This window comes from Caretta caretta, chromosome 2 (assembly GCF_965140235.1).
Source record: "Caretta caretta isolate rCarCar2 chromosome 2, rCarCar1.hap1, whole genome shotgun sequence".
NCBI lineage: Eukaryota > Metazoa > Chordata > Testudines > Cheloniidae > Caretta > Caretta caretta.
This window is the reverse complement of record NC_134207.1, coordinates 48,459,381-48,474,570: the sequence shown is the minus strand read 5'-3', so window position 1 is coordinate 48,474,570 and position 15,190 is coordinate 48,459,381. Positions and strand designations below refer to the sequence as shown.

The window sequence follows — 15,190 nt, the reverse complement described above, 5'->3', positions numbered from 1 at the left end:
AGAATCTCTTTAACTGATTGAAACTGTCCAAAATGGTGGGGGAGAGTATTTTTTTAGTTTTGCCCACCGTACCGGAGATTACAATCAAAGCTTAAGCTTGTAACTTGAACCAACAAAAGCCATGAAAATTGCCATATGTCCTCCCAACAGCTTTTCCAAACTCTGTGTGACCTATATTGAGCAATATCAAGCCTCTGAAGCAGGAATTTAAAGAAAGAGTAGTTGCCTCAAGTCAGAATATTCTGGGTCTTGCCAGTTAAAGTAACACTGCGTTTGTAAAGTTAACATTTGTATGTGTTTAGACGCAATGTATTAGCAGATGGTAAAGAAACATAGTATTGTCGATTGTTTTCACTTTCAACTTCTAGAGGGCAGTCAGGCTGTATTATATATTTACCAGCAATCACCTCAGTCAATATACTTTAGCAAACAGAAATGTCGTGGAGGAAAATGATTATATGACAGTATGACCTCTCTTTCACAGGAATTTATTATTTAAAATTTAATCTATCCTAGTGTTTACAGTGACAAGAATTCTTGGCAGTCTTAGACAGAAAGTCAATCTCTTTGCTTTCAGGGGGACATTCAATAAATTACAGCACTCAGGGTCTTTTTTCTCCTTAAAAGAAAAAAATTACAGATCAGCAAAGTGGTAGTTTTGTCCAATCTTCAAATGGAAGAAAATTTTTTTTGCAGCAAATGCTTTCATCTTTAAAACCTCATTTTAAATATATATTTTGAATGGCCTATAAAAATATCCCTGTATATGCAGCATAATTTTTCTGACAACTGAATTAAAGATGAATGCAGTCAGCTAATAAGATTATATGCATATATTAACAGCAGAGTGTGAGGAATAGGGGAAGAGGCACACAAACATATGATTGAGTTTATTGCTCGATTCAGGATTGCTATTTGTCTGTTTTTTTCTGAAATTCCCTTTCTTTTTAGTTTTCTTTGAGTGGTATGTGTGCACTAAGTGGAAAAGCTCTAGGAGACTAAACTTTCCCCAAATAAAGTCTACTTAATCAAGCCAAACTCTTTTTCAAAGTTTGAACCCCAGAGACTAAAGACAGAATATAGCCAATGCTCCAATAAGCTGCTCACACTGGGTGTCGGGAGGCTAGCCTATTAGATCTAGAAGTAACAGTAACAAGAAGCCTTGAACTGCTTTGCAAGAGGTGAAAAGGTGCTTCAGCACTAGATAGAAAAAAGAGTTTGAAACAATCCTTCAGTGTGGTGCAGGTTTTTTCCCAAGGAAAATATGATTCTGTACAAGCACAAGGATTTTTTAAGAAAGAAAGACAAGAGTATCAAGCTTAATTTAGCTGATAACTCAGAGAAAGTGGATTCTGAGAACTGTTTTTTTTTTTTGACTCTTTGCAAAATTGCTTCTTCAGCTTTTGTCCCCTTTTGAATTTTCAGACCCATTTTCTTTCTTTCCAATGATAAGGGTCTCCATGAAAAAGCACCTTATGAACAGGGCTTGTTTTCTGCAATTCTGGTCCTAGGCATAGGATTCTAAAGGTTGATTAATATTAAACTGCTGGGGAAAAAAGGTAATTTATATGACAGCCTCAGGTTTTATTCAAATAAAAGTTTTTATGCTTGTTTATTCCATTTGAAATAAAGTACTCATTTGTCAGTAGGCTGGAAAATCTGACTTGTGGCATCACATGAGCCTGTAACTAGAGCTGTAGCGATCCCTTCCCTCGAATGAAGATCCCTTGTATTGTTTGGCATTGAACAACCTACAAAAACAGACAGACCAAAGAACTTACAATCTAACACCATGTTTCCCAAATGTCGGAAAGTTGAGCCCCAATTTGAGAAACTGAAGCCCAAGTGTGCACCTTCTATAACCCCAGTGTTGTTAAAGGCCTATCCATCTTAGGGTATGTCTGCAGCTGTGCTGCTGTAGCATTGTAGAGTAGATGCTTTCTGTATCAGCACTAGTGGTTTTTCCACTGATGTAGTTAATCCAGCTCCCCAGAAGGTGGTAGCTAGATCAAGAGAAGAATTCTTCAATCGACCAAGCTGCATCGGCAGTGCGGGGTTCAGTCGACCTAATTGTGTTGCACAGGGTGTGAAATTTTTCACAGCCCTAAACAATGTATCTGGGTCAATTTAATATGTAGGTGTGGACCAGGCCTTAGTATTTGTCTATACACAGGTTTAGCTGACAGTGTAATTGTGATGGGGCTGCGGGCTGCACCCCCACCTGTTCCACAAACCCAGACCCCTCTGAGACAGTCTTGCTTGCAAACATCACTGTGTAGTTTATTTACAGTCTTTTAATCCCTCCACCAATACACAGCAGTGTCTTCACACTGTTACATGCTGTATCTCAACTTTTTAACCCCCTTTCCAAAATGGTGTGTGTGTGTGTGTGTGTGTGTGTGTGTGTGTGTGTGTGTAAGGTGTCTCTACTCAGAGGACTTTGTCAGGCTCGCCTAACCTGTTTCTCTCCATCTCTTTTCCTCCTGAGCATGCTTTTCTGTGCCCTTTTATATAGCTCCCCTATTATTTGGCTCATTGACTCACATGCTCTAATCTGGCTTGGTGACCAGGTGCACCTCTGTAAAATTAGGCCTTCTCCAGGGGATCTGAATTAGTAACAATAGTGACCCCAAGGGTCTGTGATACAATCTGCCATTAGTGGCCACATGCTGGTAGCCAGGGCTTATCGTTTTTGCATTGCTTCTTACAGCAGAAGTCTCTCCCATTACTGTAATAATGCATACTAAATTTGAGTCATACACTTACCGCGCTCTGGGATGGCTTCTGCCTCTACTGGGCTGTGTACAGGCTCCGCAGTGGGCTGTTCCTGACAGGTGATCAAACAGCTCTTCTGAACAGGGGTCATGTCATTCATAAAACATTCTGGAGAATCTTATGTTACAGAGAATTGTCTTTAAAATGTTATAGCACTCCGATTGCTGTAGTCTTAATTGGTTGGAGAACTACCATAACCTGACAGAGATTACAGAGTTGTTTCCGTGGTCCAATAAAGTAGATCTTCAGAAAAGAAGAGTGGGAGGAAATTGTACTCCCCAAAATGTCTGTTACCATTTTCCCCCTTTCAGGGGCCAGGAGTAGTTCCTCTACCATGAATTCCCACCCATCGTATGTCTAATGATATATAGCTATAATTAACCGACATCTGTACTCTGCATACAGAGGGTGATAGGATTGCATCATATATAGCAGGGGTGGCCAAACTATGGCTTGTGAACTACATGTGGCTCTTTTACAGATAAAGTGTGTCTTGCGGAGCCCCCCATTGCCCCCTCATTCTCCACCTACCAGACTTGGGGGAGGGGAAACTTGGGACCTCTGCCTTGCAGGAGGGTGGTGGGGGAGGGGCTTCTGCCCAGTGGAGTGTAGGGTCTCAGGGTTTCAGCCCACTGGGGCACACCTGATGGGGCTTGGGGCTTCAGCAGGAGCAGGCCTTGTACCCTGAGCCCTGGCAGGTGCCTCCCGCAGGACAGAAGCCCTGAGTCCCAGCAAATGCACCCCGGCTCTCAAACTTCTGAAGATTGTCATATGTGGTGCGGAGGTTCAGTAAATTTGGCCACCTTAATATGTAGCCTAATCTTTGTACATAAACTGAGACCCATAAACTAAATTATAGATCTCTGCCGGCATCAGTGCTGCTTTCTTCATCATGTATATAGGGTGTGAGACACATAAAAGCATGTAAGCTAGGTATCAGTGCCAAAGGGACAGACTGTTAACTTGAGACCCATAAATTAAAGAATCATTCTTTCTGCTAGTAGCATCAGAACTACATACACAGGGCATCACAGCTTCCTTTTCTTATGATTGTATCTCACCTTAGCGGCAGTGCTAATGTAATATTGTGACATTCACAGGAGACAAATAGGCTTCCCTTTTCCATTGCAATGTGCAGGTGTTTAAAGGAATACAGGGGTTTCCCATGGCAGATCATATGTACTGAAAAATATATAAAACGCAAGCTACGGATGATGTTTATTTGTACTACTGTAGTGTCTTAGGGCCTTGGTCAGAGATCAGGTCCCATTGTGCTAGTGCAGTCCAAACAAGTAAAACTGAGAGTTCCCAGACATTGATGCTAATACGCACTGACTTGTCCTTTTTCACCTTCTTGATTTCCTCATCACCTATTTCAGAGCAGCAGCCGTGTTAGTCTGTATCCGCAAAAAGAACAGGAGGACTTGTGGCACCTTAGAGACTGACCAATTTATTTGAGCATAAGCCTTCGTGAGCTACAGCTCACTCCATCAGATGCATCACCTACGTATCACATGATTTTAAATACCTTCTAGGGAAGCAGTATCCAGAAAGATAGCATTGTGTATATAGGACCACCGGGGCAATTTCTTTTCTGTGGATTACATCATCATGATGTGTTTAGTTATTATTAGTGCTCAGTGTCTCTCCACTTTATCCTCCTTGCCCACATCCTTTTCTTACCTGTTATCAAGAGCAATGTGCTCTGTCATGGAAGCAAGTGTTTATTCATTTTGAAGAGGGCCAACTTCTCTATATTGCCTGTGGATAGTCAATTATATGCATGAGTGATGCTTGGAGTGAACTCCTGGGAGAAACCAGGGACAACAGAGGGCAATGTCTACACTACAAACTTTGGTCAACACAAATTACATTGTCATAAAGTTGCCGCAGTTAATATACCACTCGTGTGTGTGCATACTTGGCTGCTTGCATTGGCGCTGAGTGTACCCACCAGGAGCACTTGAGTCAAGACATAGTGTGGTGCACCATGGGTTGATATCCCAGTGTGCCAGTTGTCTCTGTCTGGTGTACTGACTTCTGGGAAATTTTTGTAATGCATTGTGAGGTAGAAACAAGTCATGCAGTGATGACTGGGAGCAAAGGGCCAAGTTCCTGTCATACAGCTTTCTCCATCCCATAATGCTGTTTATATCTGCTCATTTTCATGTCTTTTTTTTTTTTTCATCCCACAAACCTATGTGGAACTTTTCAATGTCTGCCATCACTGACAGAAGCACAGAGGCTGCAGAACTCTGCACTGTTCTCATGAACATTGCAAATACTCGGTGTATCATCCTTTTGTATTTGCAGGCCCATGGTCAGTACTGCAACCATGGGGACATAATGATTCCTTTGAAGATAGTTTGCTAAGGGACATAGCAAAAAAAATTCAAGGTTGTTGGGGGTGTTTATGGAGTAGTTGCAAATGGTGGAACACCATTTCTGGGCCTGAGAAATGAGCACTGTGGTGGGATTGCATTATAATGCAGGTTTGGGACGAGGAGCAGTGGTGCAGAACTTTAGGATGCTAAAGGCTACCTTCCTGGATCTGTGTGCCAAGCTCACCCAAGTGCTTCAGAACAGGGACACCAAAATATGAGCTGCATTGACAGTAGAGATGCAAGTGGCATTGTACTCGGGAAGTTTGCAATGCTGGATTGCTACCGCACAGTGGGAAATCCTTTTGGAGTTGGAAAATCAACAGTTGTTATGCAAGTGTACAGGGCCATTAAACATCTCCTGCTACACAGGACTGTGATTCTCAGCAATATGCAGGACATAGTGGATGGATCTGCAGCAATGGGTTTCCAAAACTGTGATGGGTAGATCACATGCAGATCCCTATATTGGCATCAGCCCACCTTGCTGCAGAGTACATCAGTAGAAATCGCTACCGTTCTATGGTTATGCAAGCATTGGTGGATCACCAGGATCACTTCACTAACATCAGTGTGGGCTGGTCAAGGAAGGTGCATGATGCACAGAACTTCAAGAATACAGGATGGTTGAGAAAACTGCAAGCAAGGACATTCTTTCCAAAACCGGTGGATTACCATTGGCAGTGTGGAAATGCCAGTAGTGATCCTGTGGGATCCAGCCTGCTTCTTGCTCCCCTGGCTCATGAAGCCATACACCAACTGCCTTGACAGCATCACAGAAAGATTCAGTTACTGGCTCAACAGGTGCAGAATTGCAGTTGAATGTGCTTTTAGTAGGTTGGAGGGATGTGGGTGGTGCTTAGTCACAAAATTGGATCTCAGTGTGAAAAATATTCCAGTTATAGATGCCTGTTGTGTCCTTCATAATATCTTTGAAGCAAAGGCAGAAAAGTGGAGGGCAAGCAGCTGTCTGCTGACTTTGAACAGCCAGACACAAGGGCTGTTAAAAGAGCTCAGTGCAGAGCTATGCAACTGTGAGAGGTCTTGAAAGGTCAGCCACATTAATACATTGTGGTGAACTGTGCTTTGGCAGCCCCTGAAAATTTGGGGGTTCTTAAGAATTGTGTAGTGCTTGGTGTACATTTATGAATATTACCCTGTGTGATGGGGTGGGCTAGGCCCAGAGGCCCCCTGCTGGAGGCCTCAGGGTCCTGCCACACTCCTCCCAGGAAAGGCACAGTGGAGAGGTCCTCCAAGCAAGCTAGAGTGGCTGCAGGGAAAGAAGCCAATCAGAGAGGTTTCAGGGAGCAGCCAATCAGGACCCAGGAGGGCCCTATAAAAAGGAACTGCAGCGCCAAAGACAGGCAGTTCAGTGCTGGAGCTAGAGGAGTGCAGTTGGTGTGCCTGGCTGGCTAAAGGTAACTGCAGGATAATGGACAGCTCAGTGCTAGTAGGGACTTGGGGAGCGTGGAAGAGCTCCTGACTGGCTGCTGGTCCTGAAATTAGAAGAGCTGTGAGCTAAGGGTAAGGTATTGTTGAAGGCTGGGGCTGTGGGGAGGTGGCCCATGGAACTGAAGGCAGTTTTGTTAAAGGGCCATGGCAGTGTGTGGCTGCTATTCTTAGGGTCCTTGGGTTAAGACCTGGCATAGTGGGTAACCCCAAGTACCCTCCACAAGTTGCTGAGGAAGGGCCTAAAATCGGACAACAGTAAGTCCCCAGAGTGGGACTGAACTGTCAGGAGGTTCAGCTAGGGCTTGAACAGACCCAGCGGGTGAAACCATGGCCTTCAGGAAGAAAGCCCTGAGGGTATGGCCCAATACCAGGGCTGGGACTGTCTTAAAGACTGCAGATGCAACTAACCAGAAAGGGGTGTGCATGAGAGAAGGGTGCTATGCTGTTATACCTTGCCGTTAATGAATGTGTGAATTAGGTGGGGCTTGCTGTATGTTTATAATTATGCATTGTGTTTCACTGAACCTATGAGTTCTGTAATCCTGTATAACCACAAGTAGTGGTGCTTGGCATTCTCCAGTATATGTTGTGAAGTAATAAAGCTGAATTCATTTTCAAAAAATGTACTGTGTACCAAAAACAGCACAAAAATGTGCAAATAAAAATGCAATACAATACAAACCTCCCTTCTAAAATAAGTGAACAGAGCTTTAAAATTTGAAAGGTAGAAAAACATTCCTGTCTGCTTAAGTCCCTTTTGGCTACATATACACTACTGTGGCTCTCACAGGTCAGTGTGCATGAATCTGTGGTTGCCTGAATCTGTGGTTGCCTTACTGTCCCCTCATCTAGACTGGTAGAGGTAGGGATGCGGCCCATGGTGCTATGTGGAATGGTGGGGGGTTGTGACAAGCTGCTGGGGGTACCCAGAGCTGTGAGGCACTGTGCTAACCCTATCAGCCTCAGTATATGGGAGCTTTGCTGTAGCTGAGCTGTGTGACAACTCCCTGATACACCAGCTTGTCTGCTTGCCAGCAAACTCCTCAGGGCTCTTCCAGCCCAAACATTGCCTAGCAGGTAACAATCAATGAACTCTAGCCTCTGAGCTCTGCAGAGGGGTGTGTGTGTGTGTCTGCAGTGTATAGCCCCTATCGGTGTACATTCACAGAGTATATTAAGTTTGCTGCCCCTTTAAAGAGACAGAAACAACAATTTATGTTGACTGGAGCTAACAGTCACTTCAGTTCAAAGCACTAGGTTGGTTTAGATAAAAAGTAAAACAAGTTTTAAAAGGATAAAGGTAGCAAGGTTTACACACACAAGTAAAAATATACTTTTTAATGCCCAAGACCTAACTTAACAAGTCTTGGGTGAAGAAACTTCCTTGAACAATTTTCCATTTCCAGCAATGGCCGACTAGCTTTTAGTCAGATCCCCATGGAGTCATAGGCGCTAGCTTTCCTTGTCTCTTCAGGTGAAAGATAACTTAGGTAGCCTGTTTAATATTTAGAGTACGAGACTTGGAGTAAGGGGAGGATGTGTTTTAGGCCTTTTTTAAAATAAACATATTCTTCCCTATGAGTTCCACAGACACGACTGTTGCCTGGGGGTTGTAGCAGCAACCATGTCTGCTGGGCCCCCATCCCCAAGCTTTGGCTTGAGCCATTGGATCTACATAGTGATTTTTGTTCCCTTTTCTGGTTGTCCTGGTTATTGGGTTTACTGCAGCCTTAGAAGGCCACATTTCTGCTGGGTAGAATAGAATCCTAATAATCTCCCAAATCTACTTATTACAGACTGATCAGACCTGTGATCAGTACCTGTCCATGGGAGGTATGCCATATATCTGAGATTAACATTAGATTGACTTTAAGAAGTTTAAAAGTAAAACTTCTTAAGTGTTGTTCATAGATGCATGTTGTATTCAGTAGAAAAAGAAAGCTAGATAATATACCATTTTTGTTGTTTAGTAACATGATTTCTACCAGCGTGGGTGGAGGTGAATCTCAATGAAAATAGACGGCATTATATTGAGCATTTTATTTTCAGTGTCAGTCCCTTAATGCAGATTTTAAAATCCCATCAGATTAAACCCACTGATGACCAGTCATACATGATTAAAACAATTAGAGTATGAAAAAACCTACTCATCTAAACACTTTAGATCACCACAAAACACTGCATATCTGGGGGGAAAATGCAATCATGTCTCTGCTCTCCTACTAAGGCAGCCCACCCTGGGAGTGGGGATACAGCTCCGGGGGGGGGGTGCGGGGGGAAATAGGGATGCAGACAGGGGCAATGGGTCGCAGCTGGGGGTGGGTCAGGGGCCATGAGCAGGGCCACAGGCAGAGGCCGAAGCTCGGGGAATGGCTGGGGGTGGAGCTGCAGCTGGACTGCAGTGGGGGCTGGCAGCCAGGCAGTTCTATGGACAGGTGCAGCTCTGCTCCTGGCCTCACACCTGGCCTCGGCCCTGGGCTGGGAATGGAGCCATGGCCAGTGGCTAAGGCTGGGGGCTGGAGGGTGTCGGAAGCGGAGCTGCACAGAGGCTGGGAACAGAGCCAGGCACAAGACTGGGAGCTGGGGACACGGCTGAGGGTGGGAACGAAGCAGAGCTGGGGGCAGGGAGGGGTGGGTGGCACTCCCTTCCTGCCCTTGCGAGGGCTGGCCTGGGCCCCACCATGCTCCTGTGGATGTTCCTCCACACACCCCTAGAGAGGCATGCCCCACAGTTTGGGGACCTCTGTACTAAGGAATTCAACAACTTAGCATATAGATGTAATGTTCTACATGGAGTGTTCTGTTCCTATAAAACTGTATTTCCTATGTTTTAGGGTACTTTCCAGTGAATCAGTGGGCGGAAGTAAAGTAGATGAAATGTCTCATGATATAGGTATTTATGTTCAAAAGATCAAAAATCCCAAGAAGGTGTGGCGTGAATCTCCCGAGTTCAAGGAGAAGATGAATATGCTAATAAGGATACTGAGAAAAATGTAAGTATTTTTTGCCTTCATTTCAACTAGTTTAGGAACAGGACATCTTCAAAACATGGCTTTAATTTATGAGAAAATATCAAATCTTTTTTGTTAGGATAATACATTTGGGAATTAATCTGACTTGCACTAAACTTCAATGAACAGTGACACTGCTTTAAATTGATTCCCATACTTTTCCTGTATTTACACACAATCTTTTTAGATTGTAAGGTCTTTGGGGCCATGACCATAGTCATGCTTGTCATTAAAACACCTAGAACGCTGTTCTCGCTATCTAAACAATATTAGAGAAGCTGAACATTGTTTTAGGTTTTAAGGGACTGGGGCATAGGCAGTCTTGCCTAATAGGCACAGCTGGGCTGATGTCCACAAGTAAAGGATGGCCGCACGGCGATAGTTAGCACGCAGGGAATCGGAGTAATCTGTAGAGCCAGGGTCAACAGACAAGAGGCAGGCTGGGGTCAGAGCACATAGGAGAGGCAGTTACCAGGCTCGAATCAAGAATCAGGGTCAGAGTCAGGCTGGGGTTGGAAGCTGGAGAACAATAAGCAAGATGCGATCTGAAGCCATAGTAACCATGCAGACTTCTGGTTTGCTAAGATAATTTCCTGGGGCACTCTCCAGGGTTAAATAGTGAGCATGGGCCAATCGGAAGGCCAGACGGTGCTGTTGCTCTGCACTCCATTGAGTGGCTTGTCCTGTGGCACCTAATCTCAACAGTGCTCCTTGGATGGGGTGCTGCATGGCCTCCTGGTGGCAATGTGGGAATGTCAGCTGTCCTATGCTCTGCAGACCCATGTTGTAATCCTACGGATCCTTACCTGGGTTAGGGATGCATATTTTCTTCTAAATATGTAATGGTTTCACTAAAGAATGTATTGCATAGCTCAGGAAACTGAAAAATGTTAAGCCCCAATCCTGCAAAGATTTTTAATTAACTTTTATGCATTTTGGACCTGATTACAAGGCCAGGGAAATTCTTCCTGTTGAGTACAGTGGGCTTTGGATCATCTCCTGTGAACCGCTCCATTGAGTTAAATGAGACAACTCCTAAGGAGCAAAGTTAAGTGCATGAGTAAGTCTTTGCCGATTGGAGCATTAGTGATAAACTTTTCCTTTTTTCTCTACTTAGTCCTGTGTTTCAATTACCGGAGGTATTCATGACATATTGGGCTAAGCCATTACCTGTCAGCTACACTAAAGATGCATTTGACCCTGTAATGTCACTTGATGACATATCAGCCAAACACCTAGTACCAGTAGATGGTTTTATTTAACTTTTTTTGATAATTCTAACATTTCAAACAGTTTTCCTTTTCATAAGGTTTCTGCTTTAAATAACCCAGTTATTCTTCTGTTCATGCTTGCTAGTCATATTGTGCTGTTAATTTCAAAATGTTAAGTAAGCTGCCCTCCGGAAATGTCAGAATCTGCTGCTGCCACCACCTCGGCCTGCCAATCTGTGTTTGTACCAGTGGGGAATGTGGCATTGTTCCATCGGAGCCTGTGCACATGTGTCTGTGCTGTCAGTCGGAGTCAGATGTTAGCATTGGAGTTACAACTCTTATGTTTTTGGGTTTGCCAAATGGTTGTTGCCGATTAGGCACAAAGCAAACACCGAGTATTTTGATTATTGTTTAAAAACCTCACCCCAATTGTCACAGCCTAACAGGTTCAAAACTATCACACCCTTGTCAGAGTCAAAACCGTGTCAAAAGTGACTCATCCATCCCAGTATATTTGCCAGAAGTAAAAAATTGGCTTCATTTTGTTAAACTGTTTAAAATTCACACAGATGTGTTGTAGATGTCAATATACTTGTGTTTCAAACGGATTTTTATAAAAGAACATAAGAATGGTAATCCTGTGTCAGACCAATGGTCCATCTAGCCCAGTATCCTATCTTCCAAATCCTGCCAGATGCTTAAGAGAGGATTGAGCAGAACAGGGCAATTATCAAGTAATCCTCGTCCAGTACCAGCATTTGGCCATCAGAGGCTGAGTGCATGTGGTTGCAACCCTGACCATCTTGGGTAATAGCCACTGATGGATCTGTCCTCTGTGAACTTATCTAATTCTTTTTTGAATCCTGTTATACTTTTGGTGTTCACAACATCCTCTGGCAATGAGTTGCACATGTGAGAAGAACTTCTCACGTTTGTTTTAAACCTGCTCCCTATTAATTTAATTGGATGACCCTGGTTCTTTCTCCATTCATGATTTTATAGACCTCTGTCGTATCCTTCCATAGTAATCTCTTTTCCTAGATGAACAGTCCCAGTCTCTTTAATCTCTTCTCATATCAAAGCTGTTCCATACCCCTTATTTTGTTGTTCTTTGTACCTTTTTCCAATTCCAGTATATCTTTTTTGAGATGGGTGACCAGATCTGCATGCAGTATTCAAGATGTAGGCATACCAAGAATTTATATAGAGGCAATCTGATATTTTCTGTCTTACTATCTATCCATTTCCTAATGGTTCCTAACATTCTGTTAGTGTGCAGCAACAATCAAAAAAGCTGAGCAGATGTTTTCAGAGAACTATCCAAGCTCTCTTTCTTGAGAGGTAACAGCTAACCCCATCCTTTTGTATGTATAGTTGGGATTGTTTTCCCAATGTGCATTACTTTGCATTTATCAGCACTGGATTTCATCTGTCATTTTGTTATGCAATCACCCAGTTTTGTGAGGTCCCTTTGTAACTCTTCAGTCAGCTTTGGACTGAACACTTTTGTGTATCATCTGCTAACTTTGCCACCTCACTGTTTACCCCTTTTTCCAGATCACTTATGAATATGTTGAACAGCACTGGTCCCAGTGCAGATTGTAGGGGGGACACCGCTATTTACCTCTCTTCACTGTGAAAATTGACCATTTATTATTACCCTTTGTTTCCTATTTTAACTGGTTACTAATTCATGAGAGGACCTTCCCTCTTATGCCATGACTTTGTTTCAGAGCCTTTGAGAGGGACCTTGTCAAAGGCTTTCTGAAAGTCCAAGTACATCATATTAATTGGATCACCCTCGTCCACATGTTTGTTGATGCCCTCAAAGAAATTTAATAGATTGGTGAGGCATGATTTCCCTTTACAAAAGCCATGTTGACTCTTCCCCAGCAAACTGTGTTCATCTATATGTATAATACTGTTCTTTACTATAGTTTCAACCAATTTGCCTGGTACTGAAGTGTAGGCTTTCTGGCCTATAATTGCTGGGATCGTCTCTGGAGCCTTTTTAAAAAAAAAGTAGCATAACATTAGCTATCCTCCAGTCATATGGTACAGAGGCTGATTTAAGCTATAGCTTACATACCATAGTTCTACAATTTCAAATTTGAGTTCCTTCAGAACTCTTGGGTGAATGCCATCTGGTCCTGGGGACTTATTACTTGTTAAATTTATCAATCTGTTCCAAACCCTCCTGTACTGACATCTCAACCTGGGACAGTTCCTCAGATTTGTCATCTAAAGAGAATGGCTCCTGTGGGGGAATCTCCCTCATATCCTCTGGAGTGAAGACCAATGCAAAGAACTCATTTAGCTTCTTTGCAACAGCCTTGTCTTCCTTGAGTGAATATTGGGGAATAGATGGCCAGCCCTCTGTGGAGAAAGAGGTGGTTAGGGACTATTTAGAAAAGCTGGACGTGCACAAGTCCATGGGGCCGGACGAGTTGCATCAGAGAGTGCTAAAGGAATTGGCGGCTGTGATTGCAGAGCCATTGGCCATTATCTTTGAAAACTCGTGGCAAACGGGGGAAGTCCCGGATGACTGGAAAAAGACTAATGTAGTGCCAATCTTTAAAAAAGGGAAGGAGGAGGATCCTGGGAACTACAGGCCAGTCAGCCTCACTTCAGTCCCCGGAAAAATCATGGAGCAGATCCTCAAAGAATCAATCCTAAAGCTCTTAGAGGAGAGGAAAGTGATCGGGAACAGTCAGCATGGATTCACCAAGGGAAGGTCATGCCTGACAAATCTAATAGCCTTCTATGAGATTACTGGTTCTGTGGATGAAGGGAAAGCAGTGGATGTAGTGTTCCTTGACTTTAGCAAAGCTTTTGACACAGTCTCCCACAGTCTTCTTGTCAGCAAGTTAAAGAAGTCTGGGCTGGATGAATGCACTATAAGGTGGGTAGAAAGTTGGCTAGATTGTCGGGCTCAACGGGTAGTGATCAATGGCTCCATGTCTAGTTGGCAGCTGGTGTCAAGTGGAGTGCCCCAGGGGTCAGTCCTGGGGCCGGTTTTGTTCAATATCTTCATAAATGATCTGGAGGATGGTGTGGATTGCACTCTCAGCAAATTTGCGGATGATACTAAACTGGGAGAAGTGCAGGGTCCTGCACTTAGGACGGAAGAACCCAATGCACAGCTACAGACTAGGGACCGAATGGCTAGGCAGCAGTTCTGCAGAAAAGGACCTAGGGGTGACAGTGGATGAGAAGCTGGATATGAGTCAGCAGTGTGCCCTTCTTGTCAAGAAGGCCAATGGCATTTTGGGATATATAAGTAGGGGCATAGCGAGCAGATCGAGGGACGTGATCGTTCCCCTCTATTCGACATTGGTGAGGCCTCATCTGGAGTACTGTGTCCAGTTTTGGGCCCCACACTACAAGAAGGATGTGCATAAATTGGAGAGAGTCCAGCGAAGGGCAACAAAAATGATTAGGGGTCTGGAACACATGACTTATGAGGAGAGGCTGAGGGAACTGGGATTGTTTAGTCTGCAGAAGAGAAGAATGAGGGGGGATTTGATAGCTGCTTTCAACTACCTGAGAGGTGGTTCCAGAGAGGATGGTTCTAGACTATTCTCAGTGGTAGAAGAGGACAGGACAAGGAGTAATGGTCTCAAGTTGCAGTGGGGGAGGTTTAGGTTGGATATTAGGAAAAACTTTTTCACTAGGAGGGTGGTGAAATGCTGGAATGCGTTACCTAGGGAGGTGGTGGAATCTCCTTCCTTAGAAGTTTTTAAGGTCAGGCTTGACAAAGCCCTGGCTGGGATGATTTAATTGGGGATTGGTCCTGCTTTTGAGCAGGGGGTTGGACTAGATGACCTCCTGAGGTCCCTTCCAACCCTGATATTCTATGAGTGCTGTTTTAGCACCTCAATTTTGTCTAGTGGCCCCACTGATTTTTTTTGGCAGGCTTCTTCTTTCTGATGTATTTATATATATTTTTTACTCTTATTTTTTCTGTTGCTAGTTGCTCTTCAAATTGTTTTTTGGCCTGCCTAATTATACTTTGCACTTCATTTGCCAGAGTTTATGCACCTTTCTATTTTCCTCAGTATGACTTAACTTCCAATTTTTAAAGGCTGCCTCTAAGTCTATTTTACTTAGTCGTTTAGCTATTGTGGCATTTTTGGTCCTCTTAATTTTTTTTTATTTGGGGTATACATTTAATCTGAGCCTTTACTAATTTTTTTAAAAAGTTTCCGCGCAGATTGCAGGCATTTAACTTTTGTGACTGTTCCTTTTTATATCTGTTTGACTAGCTTCCTCTTTTTTTATAGTTCCCCTTTTTAAAGTGAAATACTACTGTGGTGGGATTCTTTGGTATTTCCCCCTGTACAAGTGTGTTAAATTTAAT

General features: G+C 43.5%; 1 protein-coding gene across 1 annotated transcript in view; it reads left to right on the top strand.

Annotated features, from left to right (window-relative positions):
* The window catches only part of CNBD1 (cyclic nucleotide binding domain containing 1), a 401,361-nt gene that overhangs the window by 26,236 nt on the left and 359,935 nt on the right, over nucleotides 1–15,190 (top strand). Inside the window, exon 4 of the mRNA XM_048837242.2 lies at nucleotides 9,443–9,601. Coding sequence (XP_048693199.2) covers nucleotides 9,443–9,601 — 159 coding nt within the window. The remainder of the gene's footprint in view (nucleotides 1–9,442; nucleotides 9,602–15,190) is intronic.